This window comes from Aptenodytes patagonicus, chromosome 5 (genome assembly GCF_965638725.1).
Source record: "Aptenodytes patagonicus chromosome 5, bAptPat1.pri.cur, whole genome shotgun sequence".
In the NCBI taxonomy this organism is placed as follows: Eukaryota; Metazoa; Chordata; class Aves; order Sphenisciformes; family Spheniscidae; genus Aptenodytes; species Aptenodytes patagonicus.
This window is the reverse complement of record NC_134953.1, coordinates 35,876,671-35,898,135: the sequence shown is the minus strand read 5'-3', so window position 1 is coordinate 35,898,135 and position 21,465 is coordinate 35,876,671. Positions and strand designations below refer to the sequence as shown.

The window sequence follows — 21,465 nt, the reverse complement described above, 5'->3', positions numbered from 1 at the left end:
AAAAGACGGTCGTGCCTAGAGCAGCCGTGCTCTAGCCAGCAGTAGCAAGGCAGCTGCTCCACAGGGCGAATTACTGATTAATTTGGTTTAAAAAAAGTGATCCGGAAGGATCACTGTATGAGCTGAGCAGAGTGGAGAGCATCAGCAGGTGGTGGTGGGAACAGCCTCACCGCCACTCCAGGAGGAAAAGGCTACCCAGACACGAGGTTGCTCAAGGTAGGGTACAAGGGGATACGGCCAAGTCTCCTCTCCAGCAAAAAGGCACTCAAAGCGGAGCTGCAGGAGACGCCCCAGAGAAGAGCAAACAGATCAGCAGTTGCTTCAGAGCTGTTTCAAAACGGGAGCAGCTCTCCCTCTTCCATGACCTCAATTTTAAGAGAGGCAGGATTTAATCTAACCTAGATAATTGCAGGCTGCTACCAAAGGTTAATTTTGCTCTGTAGCCTTCTCCCCAGGCTGCTGTCTCTGGCCAGATCTGGTAATTGGGCACCTACAGAACAGGTCAGTTCTGCTTGCTGATTGAATAAAACAAATTATGCTACCATAAATGCTCTGTTCACCCAGTGGCTTTCATCCAATTTGCAGAGTGCCACCTAAAAGCTCCACATCCTGTGGACAACAGGAGAAACTCCAGTTAAGTTGGCAATTCTAGTATTAAGAATGGAGACATTAACTATTACTAATTTGACCTGGGGAAAAGGGGTTTAACAAAAGCACAGCGAGTGGCCTTCTTTGGTGCAATTCCTTCAAGACTATAATACATGTGGTTATGCTTGCATTTTTCCTAGCACTACATTTGAAGATGCAGCTTTACTGTGACACCAGCTTGATACAGGGGTTTTGTTTTGCTTTGGGGTGTGGGGTTTTTTTTAAGTCTTCCTCCCCAGTTAGCCATATGAAGAAATTCTTTCCTTTGAGGCAGTAAGTTAGGATGACCTCCCCTTAGTATTCTTAGTCCAGGAGAGCTAAAATTAGTGGAAAGATTGGATGGGGTGGCGCAGCTCATTGAGAAAGCAGTGAGTGCCATGCGACATAGCGGGTATGTTGCCCAGGAAGAGATAAGTGAGGGTCAAAGTACTGCTTATCTTGGAACTGTGACAGCGTGGATGAAAGGGACTTTCTAAACCATTTCTGAGCTTCCTCATCCATGTAGTCACCCTACGTTAGCAGACAGTAGTGAAATCCTAGGGTTTATTTGAAGTCCTTATAGCCTCTGCTCCAGCTGCTTTCATGATTCCTACCCTAATTCAAACAGCGATCTGTTGCTGAACCTTGGCAAAGGCAGGCAGACATAAACAAGACAGGCTCCCGTTTTGTTCCTGAACCGATCCACAGAAAGGATGAAAATAATTTTGGAAGTCTACTGATTTTACAAGACCTATTAGGTTCCCCCTCATGTTCAATCATCTGTCTTCCCATGTTGGTGTGGAAAATACACAACACTTAAGGTCTCAAAAAAAAAAAAACAACCAGCCCCCCCAAAAAAAACTATCACCATTGCTGCACCTGCTTCATCTTGAACATTTTAGCCTAGGACATACATACCAGCACTATTTTAGAATCACCAGATAATCATTCCCTGAGCAGGTCTCACCAGCATCATGTTAAACAGCAGGAAGACAGCTCCTAGCCCACATTCACGAATGTTCCTGCTACCTGCTAACCATTAGTTGAGCAAATAAAGGAAAAAATCAGTATTGTTTTCTGACATCCAGGATTTCTTCAGTAGGTAGGGATTTTGTACTGTACGAACTCTTCTAACATTAGAAATTGAATCACCGCAAGGTCCCTTACGGTCAGTCTGTGCTTCTGGGATGTATTTTTGTAACACTTAGGAGACAGTAGCAATAAACAGTAGTTTTTAAGTCTTTCTCCTCAGTTAACCATATCAAGAAATTCTTTCCTTTGAGGCAGTAAGTCAGGAAGCCTTGCAAAAAAAGGTCCAGAAAATGTGGTTACTAAGGTTTTTTGCTTGGCTTTTGCTAGGGGTGTTAACAGCTGAGGCTTGAAAAAGGAAAGGCCCAAGTTTACCTACGCATCTCCTTCTCTGGGTTACCAGAAGAACTTTGTTTGACTAGGAAATACAAAACAAAATCTGTTTGTTGGCACAAACAACAGTAAAGCTGCATCAATTAAAAAAAAAAAAAAAAAAAAAAGGCTAGCATTAGAAATGGTTTAATTAAAAAAAAAAAAAATCCAACAGTTCCCCAGGAAGCCATACTCTTTTGGGAGACTAAGCATCTCATTTTGAGTTTACTCCGAACTGAACATCTAATCAAAATAGGTAACGCTATAGCATTTTCAAGTTGCCTTTAGCAGGGTAAGTTTCATTTAAGTCTAAATCAGCATCAGGCTCCATGGCAAAACCTCAATGACAGTTTAGTCATACTTCAAACAGTTTTAAAAGTCTCTTCAAAATTCAGATAGGTTGTTTCAGTACTGGAATCATTAGAATAAATAATAGAATACAGATTACATAGTGACTGGTTTGTTAATCATAATTCAGGTAATAAAATATCCACTGCATCCTGCTCAAAGCAGCATTTATTAAAGACAGTATCAAGATAAGTCAATGCATAATGAAGCTTTCCCTCCTACAAATATGTAAACAGGTTGACAGCAAGTTATTATTACAATATAAAAATTAAAGCTTACATTGCATTTTTTTAAAGCTAACTTCAGTCTCAATGTAAACAGTCTCTGGTCTGTAGCATTTAAAAATAGGAGTTCTTGAAAAATGTTAAAGTACCACCTTTGCAGATACACATTTTTGTAGAAAAATACTTAAAAATACCAACTTCCCATTAATAAAAGCAACACCAAAACACATTTTTTGTCATGACCAGTGTGTTAAATGCATCTAGCATTTACTCCACCACTCTGTTTAACGAAATTATCTTCTGTTCATTTTAAAATTCATTATAATTTGCAAAAAGTATCTTGGAAAATATTCAGTTACTTTCACATAGCAAAGCAATTAGCATTAAGTAGCTAATATTGGCAATTACCTTGTAATCAGAGTCTGGCCTAAGTTTATTTGCAACCGAGGCCATCAATTTAATCCTCATCTCAAACTGTGTATTTTAACATGTACAGTAGGAGTAGGGTCTTGCTAAGAAATCTGACTCAGTTCAGATATATTTTGGAAAGGCTTGAAACCTTTGTATGATTTAACAAGAAATACGTATTCTCTTTCAAAGTACCTTTAACCTCTATGTAAGTTTTTCTTTAAGTATATTAGCAGTCCTGTTGGTGGCTGTCAGTCAATTCTCAGGAAACGCTTTGTTCATAAGATTATATAATTTGACACGAACTACATTTTTACATTCCAAAACCAAAAAGAATGTTAAGTTAAATTTTCATTTTTGTTTAACATTTTTCCAAGAAGTTCACTGGCAAGAGCTAGACAGATCACTTTTGCAGTTGCTAAGGCAAAAAGTTTGAAAATTCCCTGTACACAAAGTTTAAAAGATTGTGTAATATTTCAAAACCAAACTAAACTAAATTCAACAAGCAGAGAGAAATGCGTATCATTGGGATGAAAGCTAATCATGCCATTGTGCCCTGCCAAGCATCAGCTGACAACGAACAGCAAGGAAAAAAAAATTAAGATAATATAGCGAACCAGTTTCAGGATGAATTCAAAGAGCAAAACCGAGCTGTCAAGAAAAGAATTTTACAGTAGGACTAGACTAAAAAAAAAACAGGTAGGAAAACGCTGGAACTTCTATCACTTAAGACAGTATCTGAGAGAACACAAGTACATTTATATGCAAACAGTAATGAATATGAGTAATACTGCCAGCTTTCCTAGTTCCATACATAGTTCAGAAAAAGGAGAGTTTATTTAGCCTTTGTCACTACTTAATGAGCAAGTTAAGTCTGCCATAAGTAACAGCCTCAAGTACATAACGACACGTACAGCAACTTACTGACCACGAGTGTGGTAGAGCCTAAACTACTCAAATGATCTCTGGCCCATGAAATGTGAAAAGAACACAACCCTGAAACAGGATCTACATTAATCTGTAACAGGAACTGTAATTCTGAAAGAAGGGCTTACCCTGCTCCTTCATGCAGGATTCTGATTTGTAGAAAGATGACAATTTTATTGCCATGTTTGCCATTAAAACAAACATAATGAGTTAAAGCAAGATGTGGCAGCAAGTGCTCAAGGAGGACGCTCAAGTGGAAAGTAAAAGTTAGAGATTCCACCCAAGGCTCAGGTTAGTCTAATTTTCAAAGAGGGGCGGGATGCAAATACAAAAGCCTCAGTTTCCTCTAACGTATTACATACCTTAACATACACACAGCCTTTCCCTACATTCAGGGAAACAGACGAGAAGCACAAACATTCCTGGGGCACAAGTGATGAACTACGCCCCGGGGAAGCTGCCTTTCTGATCACTGCCTCCCCCCACAGACAATAGCTCCATATAAAAGCTAGATCACAAGTTGCAGTTTTGGTTAGAGGATGGAATTTTTGCACTATACTCATTTGGGAGAGAGCAGCCTTCCTGTCTTCTGGTAGGAAACTGCGTCTTCGGGTAAATAAAAGCTTTGGCCTTTTAATCACATATGGACTGTTACAACTTCCTACTCAAGCATTTAACTTCCTGCGCCATCAGTATTGTTATATTTGACCAAGGCTTTGCACTTGGCTTACAAATGCCTACAATAGCAAGTGAGTAACGCAATGCCAATACAGACCAGCTGCATTTTTATCCATACAATTCAAACCCTGGCCCAAAGTCTACAGAAGATTGCTTCAAATGCCAGTATATATTAACAGGCCATTAAGTGCCTACCAGTAGTGAACCCACTATAGCTGTAACATAAAGAAAAAGAATTGCAGCAAGCTCAAGCCTTAAGAATATGTTTAAAAGCGCTGCAGTAGACTTGCAGATAACTGTCATACCTGGAGGAAGGTCTAAGGATTGGAGTCCAAGATCGAAGAATAAGAGGGATCGCACCCCATTTTCTTTTCAAGAAAAGTAACACCATCTCTCCCCATGCCAAGTAATAAAATACTATCTATGAAAAGTGGGTGTTTTCTCCCTGAATCTCCAGTAGAAATATAGTCACACAGAAAACTAAAATCAGCCTAATCCTCAGAATTGCAGAAAATAGAAGCAAAGGGGACCTCAAAAAGTCATTTCGACAAGTCCCTGCCTTGAATGACATTCCAAATTTAATCTCTGTGCAAACAGTTATGCCATGGGACTCTAGGTTATAAAACGGCTGACTAAATCAGCTAGACTTTTAGAAAAAGCTATTTGTATGTAAATATTTTAGTAATTCTTTAGCAATAAAAGAAAGTACTACACAGCCAATTTTAGAATCCACATATGATAAGAAATATACACACATGCATGTTCTTATATATATATTTTCATTCTTAAAGCAATGCACAGCAAAACCAAACCAGGGCCTGAATAATGTATCATACATGCCTTCATGTCAGCATGATTTCTAATACACAGCCGATGGGCTGATCAGATCCCTGAGGTCTATCACTGGAATTGCTACAAGTTTTCCTTACCACAATTTTAACCAAAAACTAACTTAAATCATGTTACATCTCTGTAGGTGAAGAAGGAAGAAAGACACAAACAAAACAACAACAACAAAAAAAACACAAAAAAACACACACGAGAAAAAACCACAAAGCCTTGCAATACATAGAAAGGCACCTGATAATATTGTTAAGTGTTAGTAGCAGTTCTCTACAGCATCCTAAGTGTACTTAAGCAATCAAGGTAAATTTAAAAAAGATCATGAAATACAAGAATTGCTGGCATTCAAAAGATAAGTCTAACCTACCTAAGAAGTCACTAAAATTACATGTGCAGCTGTAAATCGGTAAGTGTGCAAAACTATACAGTTTTGCATAAAGTGCTAAATGTACCCCCAGTTTGCACCTATTAGTATTATGTAAGTTTCTTAAGCTTGGCAATATGATGCAAGAAGATGATCTTAAGGACGTACCGTATCTACCTTGTCTTCCCTTTTCCTTCCCCACCATCATCCACTGTCCTTTAAACTATAAATTTTTAAATTACACAAAGGCCTTTTCAGGAATTGTAGTTCAGAAAAATATTTCAAGTGTAACTATCTTTCCATGTAAACTTGGGGACACTACGGGTTCAATTTTGACAAGTTCCAAATACTTACAACTTCTGCTAATTCAACTGGAGTTGTAATTATTTCAGTCTGTTCAATACCTCTGGAAAAAGGCTGTTTCCTGTTCCTCATTTAACTCCTATTTAAGGAGTGCTGAAATTCATACTATAACTTGTCCAGATTTAAGTCTAAACAATAAGCAATTACAGAAAAGCAGAGTAATACTTTATCCAACCATTTAGGTTCATAAAACCAAGTCCTACCATAGCTATTCATACATACTCATTATATGAATCATACACAGATCTTTAACACTTAACACACTGAATTCAAGTTATTATAATACAGCAGTTTGTCTTGCAGGCATTGTACAATACACTTAGAAGTATACAGCGGGTCTCTTCTTTACTCTGTATTTCAGTGATCCATACCGTATCTGAGAGGGGGAAAAAAAAAAAATTATAACTTAACAAAAGAGTTGAGATCACTTCAGGCAGAAATATTATTTACCTTTCCACTAATCCAATCTAGTAAGCATTTTAAATGTGCTTTGGACACTCCACAGATTCAGTAAGAGAATCTACCTATGACTGAACGAGATACAGTTTCAACAGAATTGGGCAAGAAGGGTAAGCCTCAACTGTTTTCCCAGAATTACCCAAAAACTTTTGTGAGATTCCATAGACGTTTATTCTGAAATGTCTTTAAATTTTGTGACACATGCAAATATAAAGCACTTTGAATCCTACATAGAATCCTCTCTTTGTGGGTTACAAGTCAAAGTAGGCCATATATGTATGGGAACTAAAAAATTCTGCATCTTCTTTAATCCATTGAACAGCAGATGTTTAAGTGCGCCCAACCGAGACACGCAAATGCAGATGACGATACCGCTATCTACAGCCCTTTCAAGGGGAGCAGTTCCTGGAATTTGTGCTTGGTGGTGCCAGAATTAGCATTTCAAGCACAGAGCCTATTTCATCTCCTCCTCCCTTTGTTCCTCGCTTAGTTCGTTTCATTCATATATGTCCCTTAAACACCCCAAAGTACAAAAGCTCCAAGCTTAGATATTATCACATACTTCCTTCTCCATTTAGCATTCTATGTTGATGTTGATAACCCCTCTAAGATTAAGAAAAAAAAAAATTCTGCATTAAGAATGCCAAGGTACATTGTTACAAACAAATACTTAACTAAGATTATACTTGCCTCTTTACGGCCTTTAATAGTTTTCACAGATTTCATGCTCTGAGTTCTTCGAAGGCCTCTCTGAGCAAACATTTCATCCTCTGAATGTGTCCCCTCCATCTCTTCATCTGTTTTATCATCTCCAGGATTTTTTTCCAGTGGAGTTTTGTAACCTTTAAAAGACAGTTTTATAAAAATGTTTAATAAGAAGTAGCTGTAACTTTTAGATTTTTAAGAAAGCCATGAGTTTCAGCTTTAACACACATACTCTATTCTTTTAAACGATATGGTCAGTCTGCCAGCTGTTTCAAAACAGCAAAACATCTAGTCTGCCAGGAGCTTGTTACTTATCATTCTGCCATTTGTAAGTAACAAGCCACTTCATTCCATACGTATGTAATGCAGTGGTTCTTCAACTGTCAAAAAGTAAACCATCAGTCTGCTACCATCTTCTGCTTTACACTGAACTGCAAAAACCTCAGTGGTCATCTTGAGAAGTACTTAAGGTTTTTGGCCACAATCCCCATGGGAGGTGGGTTAGACTAGATCTTTAAAGGTCCGTTCCAACCCAAATCATTCTATGATTCTGTGATTCATAGGGTCTTTCTTCATACTTGTATACCTCTCTCCATATTTAATACCAAAGTTCGTTTCAGATCGATACAATGTCAAAGTACTATTAAGGGTGATTTAAATCCTACAAAAATAGGGCCAAGATTATTACCACAGATTCTCACTAGAGGGCGCAAACTGCTTAAAAACACCTGCTGAAGAGATCCTTAGGGTCCAAAAGCCCTGAAACACCATCACAAACTTATAAAGCCCCCGAACATAGTCTGGTTCTTCCCCTCTGCCAAGCTCTCCTCTGATAAGGCCATTCCAGAACCTACAAGCTGTAACACTCAGACACCTTTTAGACTCCAAACCCAACTTTATTCATGATCAATATATACGTCATCTTAAGCCAGTATTTTATTTAGGCTTAATTAGATCCTTTTCCTTTGGTCATTTCATTTTTTTCCCTGAAATTAGAATCATGCTCACCTAACTCCAGAGCTACTTAAGGCAGACTTGCTTCTTCTGCCATTCTACAGGTAACATGTCTCTACCTCCAACACAGTTTCAATTAGTCTTTTTCAATATGGAAGGTTTGAATTGCATCTGTTACTCAGTTTCTGACTAGGGATGTTTGCAGTGACACCAGTACTTCCTTATCTCTATTTGTAACACCTCTTCTGATGCATCAAAATCACATTTGCCTTTTTCACAGCAAGCATACTGGCAGCTCAGTCATCCTATGATCAATGTCCTTCTACAACTAGGTCTTTTCAACTGATTTGCACAGGAGCTCCCAGCTCCGATCACAAAAAATAACATTCTACTAAGTGCAACAAAATATTGCTACATAGTATTCCTAACTCTATCTGTAGTTTGTTCTTTTTTAAAATCTCTGATGCTGAAGAAACTTCAAAGAAAACAGAAGAGGCATAGGCTAGATTTGGGTCCAGGAGTAGAAACAATTAAGTTAAACTAGCTCTAAGAAAGCATTTTGACATGTGAGATTTAATCTCACAATCAGTGGTTCTTTACACAGTATAAACTGTATCTGAGTAATTTCTTTTAAAATGGAATTTTAAGCATTTTCAAGCTATTTCAGACAGATAACTAATGCTCTCTTACTCAGGAATAGCCCCTGCACGACAGCTGCAGTGACATCATCCCTAATGCAACTCTTGAATTAATAGGCTCTCTCTCTGGCCAGTACCCCCTGGCTTTACACTGACCTGCACAGGATACCTTCTGGGCTCAATTAGCAATTCAGCTTAGGGCCATTCAGGTGTCCATTTATTCCTCAGAAACACCATGGGCTACCATGCAATTCCTGGAATTCCTTGTGCTCCACAAGCACCACCCCTCCCCAAAATGGAGGGATGAGAAGAAATTACAGGCATCGGTGAAAAGAAAAGAAATAGGCCAGAGCTATTTCTTTTGTGTGAAATATCAACCACTTTACATTGTAGCCTAACCATTTAAAAAGGTGCAATTGACAGCCTTTCACTGAAACCTTCCTTCAAGCATCACAGGCTCAAGAGCAAAATAATAATAATAATAAATAATAATAATAATAATAATAATAATAATAATAATAATAATATCAACGACGTAAGACATTATATCTCTGCAAAAACATATATTGGTCACTGCACACCATATTTTGATGTGCATCAGTCCCTTATGACAACTTAATGCCTTCATTATTCCTATCACGACAAGCAATTTTACATTTTGAACTATCATTACAGATCTACTGAATTCATTTCCATTAATTTTCTGTTCCTATTTATTGAATTTCCATAAATTTTCATGTTTCACTTTTTGTACATTTGTCACAGAAACACCACTTAATCGTGTATTTTTTTACTTCCAATTAAGCTTTACTTTGGCACAGATTTCTCATTTCTAATTGGCAAAGATAGGAGTAATGAGTACAGTATGACTACACTGTTAGTAGCTGCAAGAAGAAAATAATTCAGGGAGCATTTCTCAACTGTCGTAATATATCTTGCTCAAGTCAACTCTGTTAAGTGCACTGGAATTCTTTGAGGCCTCTTCCATTTCTAAATGGGGTAAAGTATTTCTGCTTTCCCACTTTTGTCTTCGGTAAATTGTTCTTTCAGCTAGAAAAAAAAAATAGATAGATACTTACCTGAAGATTCACTTGCAGAGGCTCTGGTTTTCTTTGTTGCTTCTGGTAATGTCTGATAGGGTCTCTGTCCTACTGGCTCATCTCCTTGTATAGTAGTCAAATCATGCATACTGAAACTTCTCAGTTTCTCAGTTATTGCACCTTGACTCTGAAATACAACAACAGGATCTTTGAAAACAAAGCAGAGGTTTAACTTTGCTGTTCAAGCTGGGTTAAGACGTTTAAGCCCATGCCTCCTTGTTGCACTACAAAATTCATTGAACATAAGCATGCGGTAGATTTACATTTGCTTTACGTATTGCTTTTACCCAAGCCTAACTGTATATTGCTCCTAGATAAAAAAGTTACAGATAAGCTAGCAATTTCATTACAAATGTCCCATTTCACTCCTTTAATCTGAGCAACTAAAGGCTTTTTGGGTGAGGGGACATGTTTAAAAGAAAAAAAAAAAACATCAGAAAGGCTCAATTCACTTCAAACATTTTTCTCTAGCAGTGCTAGGTAGCGTGACAGTGGGTTTAACACTTCCTTTTTAAAAAGCGTGGTTGAGGATAAATAAAGATTTCCGCTATTTTATATTTTACCCTCTACAAATTTGAATATGCGTAAGAAAGGAAAAAAGTGTTAAAAATACACTCTGTAACATGAACTCAAGTAACCAAGAAACTGGCAGCACTACAAAAGCTCTAGTTGACAGAAACTTGAAACCACAAACCAAAGAGGTCCTGCCTGGACTACAGGCTAGCAGGTTCTCTTACTAATACAGCTTTACGGACATAATACCAACCCAAAATCTAATGCTACATATAAGGATAGTTGATCACATCTGAACATTAGTATTCCTTCTCTGATAGTCTTTACATCTTTTCTACGTGGACATACAGAAAGTTCCCCTTTGGAAAGGAGGGTCATCAAGCAGCTCTTTCATCTTACATCAGATGATGTTATTATTAAAGCACTGAAGCTTAATTTATTGTTTAAGCAACTAAAACAACAAGCACATTACTCAGTGTCATGTTAAAATAACATTTAATTCTTCCCTTTCTGGCATATGAGGCAAAAAGTTACCGTTTCAGAAGAAGGTTGACAAGCCTGTGCATGAATCCCACTTCGAGCAAGGGTTCAAGATTTTGTTTCATTCTTACAAATGAAGCTTTTAAGTAAAATTCCTCATTTGAGCATTATGTTAGCTAGCAGTAGCAGAAATCTGGGTACAATTCCACACGCCTTTCTCTGCAACAGCACCAGCATAAGGCAGTTCTTGCACCACGGGCCACAGCCATTTGTTCCCACTCTCATGGCAACAACTGTTTGCAGATGGTAGACCAGCACACTAAATTATTCCATGTTAAAAATAACCCCATGTAAAGTGAAGAGATAGAGTGATACTCCTTAAGCTTGCATGGCCACCAAAGGTGGGGGGGGGGGAAGTTGCTGAAACCTAATAGTCATTTTCTAATGACTACTCATTAGTACAGCATATAAAGCTAAGACATGTGCTACACCGGCAAGAAGAACCTATTTTAATTTTTACACCACCATTCATACATTGCCACTAAACAACAACAAAGAAAAAGTTTCCTATGAGAGAAGTAGAAGTCTTTACTTTTCTAGTTCTTCCTACATACATGTAGGATGACTGACAGTTCTCAAGAACACAACTACAGCTTGCCTTTGAGCTAAAATGCACTACTGACACTGAACAGTGTGTATAAGCTATTGTAGAAATTCTGAAGTTAATTTTATTGCCTGAAATGGCTTATTTAAGGCAGGTCTGTCCTGCCTTAAGGCAGGAATCCTGCCCTTCTGCTACTCCAGTTCTTGCTTTGAAAAGCATTTGCACAGTAAACTGAATCAGGAATGAGCCATCTCTGAGAACTAACAGTCAAGCTGCCAGGACACTAAAGAAAAGAAGAGAACTGGAGAGACAGGACCGCTTCTTTTGACAAGTAACAGCTTACAGTATCTGCTATAACACATAACGCTGTTGATCAGTCTGCATCCACTGTTTGAAAGCGATGCAACTGGACTCAGGTCTCAATCACTGAACACTGATGAATGCATAAAATGTACCCATCTGGTTGTCAGCAGAATCCATATAAATTCAGCACAACTCCACTCACTAAGTGTGGACAGAATGTACTATAAAATAGTAACAGAAGCTGGATTCGGCCAGAAACAAGAGTATAGAAAGACACACTTGCATAACAGTTGCACAGCACGTTCATTCATAGTATGATGTACTACAAAAAGACATTTGGAAATTGTACAAGAGAATGTAATTAAGATTATAACAACTAACATGCTAAGAAGAATTCACATTACAAGCTTGTATTTCCTATTCCACTGTAGATATAGAGGACTAGATCCAATCTGGGAACGTTCAGCCTTATTTTTCAGTGCAGCTTTTGGATACAGAATTTTGTTTTTCAAAGGGGAAAAAAGTCAAACTATGTGCCATAAAATAACATTGTGCCCTTAACCAAACTGCACGCTCAATGAGGCTAGAGCTCCTGTGGAGTACTGCCTCATTCAGTGAGGACATAACGGATTCATACAATAGGCCCTTCATTTCAAAAGTACTTGCCAAGATGGAAAGTTTCACTCAAGTTACACACAGCAAATATTAAGAAGTTTGAAAGGATACACATACAAATAAGAGATGCAGCACAGATGTCTGAGAGTCACAGTAGGAATGGGGGCTGCACCACTGCTGCACTGCACAGTCATGGTCACACATTACACAAATCCTATGCAAGTACTCCCTACAATCCCCCCAGTCTTCTCCTGCCTGAATGCAGTTCTCCACCACACCCCTAGGAAGATCCAGTCTAGCCAAATCAAAATTGATTTCTACTTCACACCACTGCATAGACTAATTGTAGGACAAATTTCAAGGTGTTTTGTGTAGGTTTTTTTAATTATAAAAAAAACCCATATCACTGTGCTCATACAGCACTTAAGATTTAGGAAGATTCTTCCACTCCCCATGCCCAAAAGAAGCAGATAATTGCTTTCTGCCAAAACAAAGCATTCCGTGAGGGTCTGAATTACTATCACCTCAGAATAAAAGTCTGGCTAAAAAATATTAAATACCCTCTGCTGCAGGAAATGTGAGAGTAACATTCACATTTAGAATATTAATGCATTAAGAGCTTTCATATCTTGTTTGAAAGTTCAGAGAGTTACTAGCCACAGCTCGAAAGCAAGATGTTTGCCTGCAAAACAGAAGGCAGAGCAATCCAATTGCAGATGGAGCTGAAGGGGGATCTCCTGCTTCCAACACTCATGCCATGGGTATGGCAGCAGCCATTGATACAGCAGCAACCATCACCTCTCCCCAGCCATACACACAGCACCAAGATGCTGCTCACAAGAAGATGGCAGAGCAGTTGCCACGCCTGCATTGGTGTCCTATTATTTCAACAGTTCCTATCAGTAAAGAAGAAATACAGTGGGCTGCATCCAGCCCAGAGGCTGCCAACTAAACTACACCACAAAAGATTGAGAGACACACATTAACAATTACAATGCAGGCAAAAAAGCAGAGAACAACTTCAGTGCTCAAATTTCTATGTAAATGAACATTGAAGAGAGATGAACCGTAAAGTTTGTTTTGTCTTAAACAAAATGCAAGTCTTGAAGAATGAGTCTGCTTATTTATTCAATAGTATTTCCCAAAACATATTAAACACTTTTCAGAGACCACATTCATTACCAGTGACCAACCTGAAGCACTAATTAAAGTTGTAATGGGCTTCTAAATCTAGTTTTTGATAAATACAGCCTACTTAAGGGACTCCTTTTGACACTACTCAGACTCTAGTAAGCTATTAGTATGCCATTTCATCAGCTGACCCTCATATATGAAATGCCCTTCTCTTTTTTTATTGAGCATGTATTTTTATAGTCTATATACTTAACCCAGGGAAGTTGCTGTAAACAGACACCACACAGTATGTCTGCCTCAGGGACTCTTTTTTTTGGTGTTTAAATTGGACTTGCACCCCCTCAGTGGTCAGGATCACTGAACAAAGCTGCTTTCCTTCATTGGACAAGTTCTCAATGGACTGCGTGTCCACAGAGCTGCTTGGAGCTTTATGGCTGCAGAGCTGCAGTGTGCAGCACCCACATTCCCAGCTGTTCTCTCCCTGATCCGATCCAGGCTGACGGGGAATGACTTCTGTTCCCTCTCAACCTGGAGAGGGACTGCTGTCCCGTGAATGACCTCTGCAGCATGCCAGGCAGTCCTCATTAGGGAGGAGGGATGAAAGCAGTATTGCTGGTGAGCTGAGCTGCTCATCGTGATATTGGCTGTACGCCTCAGCTGGCTGCAAGATACCTCCTTCCTCTGCCATGCCCTGAGTGGGAAGAAGGGGAAGTCTGAGCAAGGCCATTAGAATAATATTCAATCAGCAAAGAGGCAGCAGATTCAGGATGACTAGAAGACATGCAAAAACACAGCCCTCAAAATGTTGTTTGGGTTTTTTTTTTACCAAATAATACTTTACAAATGAACAATACTTCTGTGACCTCATAAAGGACAGTGCATTTCACAGCTTAATTAGCAGCCGTTCCACATGTGGTGATACAGAAACCAATTTTCACTAGTAGCTTGAGAACTCAGAATTTATGTGTTGGCAAAAATTGGAGTGTACAGGTAATTGGCGTCTCAGAAGATGTGGAAAGCAGATGCATCAAAATACAAGATATAATCAGTGGAACTTAGTGTTGTGGACATAATTTCCACAAATCCATATACTATTGAGCTGAAAGAGCTCCAACAACTTTCCTATCATTAAAGGCATCTTGTTGCCGATTCTTTTATACTCCAAAGAAAATTTTTATTAGTCACCTGTAAAAGTCAGTCTAGACCGTATTTCACCTCTTAAGTCTCTTGAAATCAGGATTTTACAAAGATTTGTTTTCTTAAATTAACACGTGTAACACAATTTATTTTTCTAATGTATGCTATTCAGCAAGTTTTGAAACACTAAATCTTATATGAACAGTGGCTAACTAGTACCAGCTAAAAATATCAGTATAGGAATGTAAGCTATAGGCCACGACTCCTGCCAGTTACATTTTAACTTAACTACAGTGGAGCAGGTTTAAATCTATGTCAAATTTCGGCAGACTGACTTGGCTGGCTGATCCAGCCTCCCCTACACAGCCAACTAGGCTTTTAACACTAATCCCATATTCCTTTGACAGCCCTTGGAGAAAACTGCTCTTTCCCACACTTGATTGTGAAAACATTCCAGAGAGTTTCCAAGCAATTTTACCACCTTCCTGAAGTCAGCATAAGCAGACATCGTAGTATCTTTTGCTTGGACACTTCAGTGAACAGAAGCTTTCTTTGGACCTCCTCTTGTGTTTAACCTCCCACATTCTCTACTCCTAATTTGAGATCCAGTATGTCAGAATAAGCATGCCTGCTCCTTCAAAAATAAAATTTAAAAAAGAAAAAAAAAGTGATGAAAGTGTGTCTCCTTCCCATCAAAACTGATCCCACTAATAGGATTCCATTCCTGAAATCCTATAGCATGCTCCACCAACTCATGCTGAAGGGATAATCTTTTCACCTGCTGGAGGCAGCAGTCAACTCTTGAAAAACAGGGAACAAAAATCAAGAACACATGCATTGTCTCCGTTTGCTTGCATGGAGCAGTCACGCTCAGCTTTTTGGAATGACGAACTGAAGAGAGGTTTTACGTGCCAAAATAAAGATTTTCAGAGTCTCTTCTTTCATAGTGTTTAAAAACCATGTCTATTTTAGGTCTTTGGTATTGTGGTGGTTGTTTTGCCCAAGCATCTCATCTGCACTGAACTAATTCTGTACAAACATTCATGAGCATGTTTAACAAGTTTTAACAAATAGAGCAGGCATCTTGCCAGTCACAGCTGAATAGCGATGAAATCTAAACACAGACATTTAGGAAAAAGTTATTCATTATTTCAGAAGAAAGTGGGAGGAGATACTTGTGTTATTTATTTTACAATATTTCTGTAACACCCTAAGGATTAACAAGGCAATATCCAACCTTAGCCAGACATAAGGAAAACACACAGAGCATAAGTATCATTACAGGTGCACATTGTAATAAATTATGATTTGCTGTTTGGCAAAGAATTTGCATTTTAGCATTTGGCATAGTTCTTAAACTTTTTCCCAGTAGAGTGCTTTGAGGTTTTGTTTGTTAGGTTTTTTTTTTTTTAATAACCTATTTTCACTCTGGATACTTTCATTCCTTTAGAGATGTATTCTATTTGATTCTAAATTATTTCATGCCTCAAGGCAATACTAAGAATTTGAATAACAAAAAAAAGAACCAGTGATCATATTGAATCACATTCTTAGTATTTTTGGCTCATTATGTCCATATTTTAAAATAAAAAAAGATATTTTTCACACTACCACCCACATATATCTTTAAAAAGAGAGAACATGAACAAACAAGAGATGCATGACTATTTTTCCAAAGCTTTTTGAGATAGCATTTGAAAATGCAGTTTTTAGAAATGTCTTTGATTTATAAAGCAAGAAGTTCACATACAGCCACAGAAATTTAAGTTAAATGCTAGCTGTACCTACTTAACTTTGACAGCCAGGGATCTCTACATTGCTTTCTGTTACCTACTAACAGTGTTCAGGTTTTCAGTCCTGTTACTATGAACGCAGCAGTTTCATTTATTCCCAGGAAGAAATTAATCCTGATCGCCTTAAAACTATCATTTAGCTAGGACACACACATCTTTCCACACTTTTTTCGTGTTTTGGTTTAAATGACTATTAGGTAGGATACACATTGCCTAAAGTTATACTCCTTTTGGTGGGCCACAAGTTGCTTTGACTCTTGTAAGTTTCTATTTTGTTTCCCTAGACCTAGAACCCTCTGAAATTCAACTGAAGGTCCTGAGTTTTGTAGGAACATAAATTGGGAACAACCACAGGTTACTACATGATTTAATGGAAATTACATGACAAAGCAAGAGTATGCTAAACAGCAATATGCAAGCTTATGCTTAGTGTATTAATTTAATAATTCAATCAACAAGTTGCAAACCAGTTAATTGTGTCACAAGATAACTTTTATCTGTGGTAGTAATCTTTCATGCCTTACTTCATATGTGGAGTTACCTCAAGTTGATTGGAGAAAAACAGCAGAAAAGCCAGAAATCCTTTAAATAGTTTGTTTACCAACAAGAAAGCACAACAGAGACAGAAAAGAAACAATCGTCATCTTTACCAAAAGTCTGCATAGAAAACTGCATGGTATCTTTTGAATTACAGTAAACTGATCCCCATCATCCAAGAAACAACTACAAGCCATCTTAAACAAACAAACATAGTAGAGGAGGACTAGAGTGCTGCAACCCTTAAATTGAGTTCCAGGTTTTCAATTCATTTGCAGAAGTAATCTTTATTTAGGAATGGCAAATCCTCAGTACAATTACACTGTTCTATAAGTATATCAAGGACAAAAGCAATTAATGCAAGTAGAAAGTTACCTTTACAGCTGCTGTCACTGCGGCAGTTGCTGCCAAATTCAACCCTTGCCTTCCAAAATTCACCATGGTCTCATAGCCTCTTTCTTTGGCCTGTACGATGTACTCGTCAATCTCCTAAAAGCAAAACATACTTAAATTTTAGAGGGCTGTGCGCATAAGTCACATTACCCTACAGTATAATTTTTCCATCAATAAAGGAAGACAGAAGAAATCTTAAGAAAATATTTAATGGGACAATTACTCTTGCCTTTGTATACTGATATTTCATTCACTTATACTCTCTCATTTAAAAAGGATTATGTCTGGTCAAACAAGAAGATAAAATAGATCACTTTTGTCCAGCTCAGAAACATTGCAGCTACATAGCAAGTTCCTTACAGAGAATACACTTAGCTTGTCAGACAAAAGCTGTTCTAGAAATAACATGCTTAAGATGAAATCAGAGAGCTCCTTAGAAAGGTAGAGTCGGCTCACAAAGAACTTCTAAAGCCAGAGCTTTGACATAGTTAAGTACCAAGGACAATACAGTCATGACATTTATCCCCAGACGTGGTAAATGCCTGAAGTTGGAGATAAAGGCTTCAAGGTAGTTCACAACAGCTAGCAGACTATGGGGAAAAATCCCTTTAGCTTATGAAGTTGCGAAAGAACTGTTCAACCTTCAGAAGGTCAAGATGACCTTACTGTTCATATCAGTGGCAATCATGTCAGCTACCTGTTTTGCCTAATAAAGGCCAAGCCCAGCACTGACCTTTATGAATGCTATTTTCTGTACTGTGAAATTTTTCAGTGGTAGTCTTCACACCTTTGCTAATCGCTTTTTCCACACATCCAAACAGAATACTGAAAAAGAGCTAAGCAGATCTGTGGCCCTGTCATACTGTCGCTAAAGCTAAATATTCTTTAGCTATGTTCTGTTTTGTTGTTTTCTGTTGCAGACTGGTCTTCCCTTAAACCTCAGTAGAAAGTCTCTCCTCTTACCCTTTCAGTTTGCACACCAGAAAAGTCATCAACGACATTCATCCTGAGAACTTTTATTACTACATTATGCTAGAAAAAATGGTAACATGAAGAGCTGTTGCTAAAACTGCATTTACGCTTCTGCACAGGGAGTACTGCACATGGTCTTCCAGTAGAAAGTCAAACTGCATCACTTCCACCCAGCTGAGCTCCCCGAAGTGCACCAAGTAGACCAGAGAACACCAGGCTATCTCATGTCAATAGAAAGTAGCACACTGTCTTCTCATCCAAGTTAAACAGAAACATATATATGGACAGTCATATGCACTTGCCTCTTCTAGTCCAAGTCCATGCTGCCTGGCAAACCAGTAACACACTGATCTGCTTTTATCATGTATCTAGCAACAGTTAGTATTTCAGCACATGGTATTTCCATATTGGGCATTAAAAATATGAGAAGTTATTTCTTACCCTTTCTTTAGAAGAAAGCAGCGGGTGAAGAAATTTTCTGTAGATTAAACTTGCCCCTCTAGTATATGGGGAAAGGAGCCAAATAACAAAAGCTATCTTCAGTTCATAGTACAGTGGAAACCTACAGACAAGTTAAAGGTTGCATGAAATCAACAACTGCAGTAAGAAAATGCACAGTAGTTAATCATGAAGAGATGTCTTCAAAAAACACAATTACATATTAGCATATAGGATTTTTCACATACAAGAAGTTATATTAGACAAAAATTAAATGAGTTATAGACCTATGGATTTAATTTTTTAACTGACCGTACTGTCATTTAAGAAATGGAAACAGTTAATATACTTGCTTTGCATTATACATTCCCTGCACAGAGAAATTATAGTCCATCCTTTTAAGAGTTCCATTCCCCTATTCAGTTTCTACAGCAAAGGTGGAAGTTTTATCGTCCCTACCTCGAGTGACAGTGTACAGCAAGCTTGAAAACAGATGTTATTCTTCACATACACTCCGAGATCTTTTCCTGAGAAAAAGTGCTATCAACAAGCACAACTTCTTTATAAAAATTAAATCATTACGAATCAAAGAACATCAGAAACATAGTTTCGTATAGATTTCATAAAAAGCAGGCTCTTACCAAGAGACTGTTAGGTCAGTTATTGTTTCAGTAACTGTATAAAGAGCAAACACAATCCAATACATCATCCAGCGAACCTGAAAATTAAAACACCATCTTCAGTAAGAATTTTGATTTCACCTTTCACAGAATACACCATACACTGTACAATCAGTTCAGAGCTGTCAGAGCAAGACATTCAACAGTATCTCAGCCTGCATCAGCCAGGTTTCAAGTGAAATTACATGAAGGTCCTAAGGGTTTTCTGTTCATAAATAGAACTGGTGGCAGCTGCAACAAGCTAAGTGAAATGGCTGGGTCACCAGGGTCACAACCTCACCTAGGCTGGCTTCACAGATTTGATGCTGCCTCTAGAAAGCTCTAGTGACAAGAAAAAAAACACTGCAAAGGTTCAGTACGTTATCATAAGAATGAAATGCAATTCCCACTATAGCACTAAAGGATATTTCACTCTCTTCCACACTCATCCATATGTTTATACCTCAAACAAAATATTCAGCATTAGTAAGTCAGGTAGCCCTTGCTTTCATTTCACAATATACGTTATTCAGTTATACTTTCCAGTTAAGTTCTACATGTGTGCTTAACATTATGGTATTAACACTGGGGCAAGGCAGGAAAAAAGCATTTTCATGGAAACTTAGTTGTATTCATATGCCAAGAACTACAAAATTCTTGTTAATAAAAGAGCTCACATGTAAGCATCTTAATGCTTCAAGGGTTTATATCTATATACTTTTAAGATCTACACTATACATCATTGTTTTGAAATCCGACAATGCTTTTAAAATACAAGTTTTAGTTCTGTTTTCTAAAAGTTAACTAAATCTCTCATTTATCTCGAACGTTTGTTCAGATTTGGTTGTCTAAACTGATTACATCTTTCAGAATAAATATTACAGAAGTAGTTCCATGCATTTGTCTTCTCTAAAATACATTGCATTTGGCCACTGATATTTCCAAAATAGGTCAGTGCAAACCACCACTGGTTATTCATACTAACTGAACGCCCACATGTTCTTTAAATTCCAACACTATCTATGCTAGAAAAAAACAAAACCGTTTAAAAAAAAAAGAGAAAAAAAAGAAGAAAAGCATCACCTGCAACCAGATGCAGTAACGTCATTTCATTTGCAATATACAGACTACTAACTCTTCTGGTATACGCACAAAACATTAAACAGCACATTTGTTAGACACCAGTTCAAGTCGTGAATTCATGGCACCGTCTTTCAAAAGGAGGAATATATACACTTTCCTACAGAGGACGTGGCTCAGATTTAATCTTCACTTTTAAAGCAATCTTTTTTTGAAGTGGACTTAAGTAAGTACTCAAAACCTAATGCTACACTGCTGCCTATTTCATAGCTGTGCATTATGCTTTAAAACCACTTCCTTCGTCACAACTTGAGACCCATTTATCTTAAATGCTTTTCTGCGTTTCAATTTGAAAAGAAACTCAGTCATGTGATGACATTCTTCACTTCAATCTCTCAGAGGATTTAGATATTTCAAGCTTGAATAAGCTAAGACAAACGTACACAACAGCTGAAGTCATCTCTGACAGGCCATGTGACATTTAGACTGGTGACCGTTCCATGAACCAGTCTCAACACCTGAATAAAAATAAAACTAACATCCACCCTTGCCCCATCAACCTAAGCATAATACAATGCAATTTTTAAGATGCCATGCAGGACTGAATTTTTTTCCAATATATTTTACCCAGGCTATTCATTCTTTAATCAACATTTATTTATCCAATTAGGAACAACAGTAGAAGTGGAGTTTCTCTTGGGCTGCTAGGAACAGTAAGAAATGCTCTGCAGAAGGGCACATAAGATCTGCCAGGAGTCCTGCTGAGGT

At 37.9% G+C, this 21,465-nt stretch overlaps 1 protein-coding gene across 2 annotated transcripts in view; it reads right to left on the bottom strand.

Moving 5' to 3' along the window:
- Positions 1-5,375: 5,375 nt before the first annotated feature.
- The window catches only part of REEP3 (receptor accessory protein 3), a 59,138-nt gene continuing 43,048 nt past the window's right edge, over positions 5,376-21,465 (bottom strand). For both annotated transcript variants that reach the window (XM_076339351.1, XM_076339350.1), the window contains exons 3-8: positions 19,600-19,676; positions 18,962-19,082; positions 17,531-17,644; positions 10,019-10,166; positions 7,333-7,484; positions 5,376-6,559 (exon numbers count right to left, since the gene is read on the bottom strand). In XM_076339351.1, coding sequence (XP_076195466.1) covers positions 6,503-6,559; positions 7,333-7,484; positions 10,019-10,166; positions 17,531-17,644; positions 18,962-19,082; positions 19,600-19,676 — 669 coding nt within the window. In that variant the 3' untranslated portion in view covers positions 5,376-6,502. The remainder of the gene's footprint in view (positions 6,560-7,332; positions 7,485-10,018; positions 10,167-17,530; positions 17,645-18,961; positions 19,083-19,599; positions 19,677-21,465) is intronic.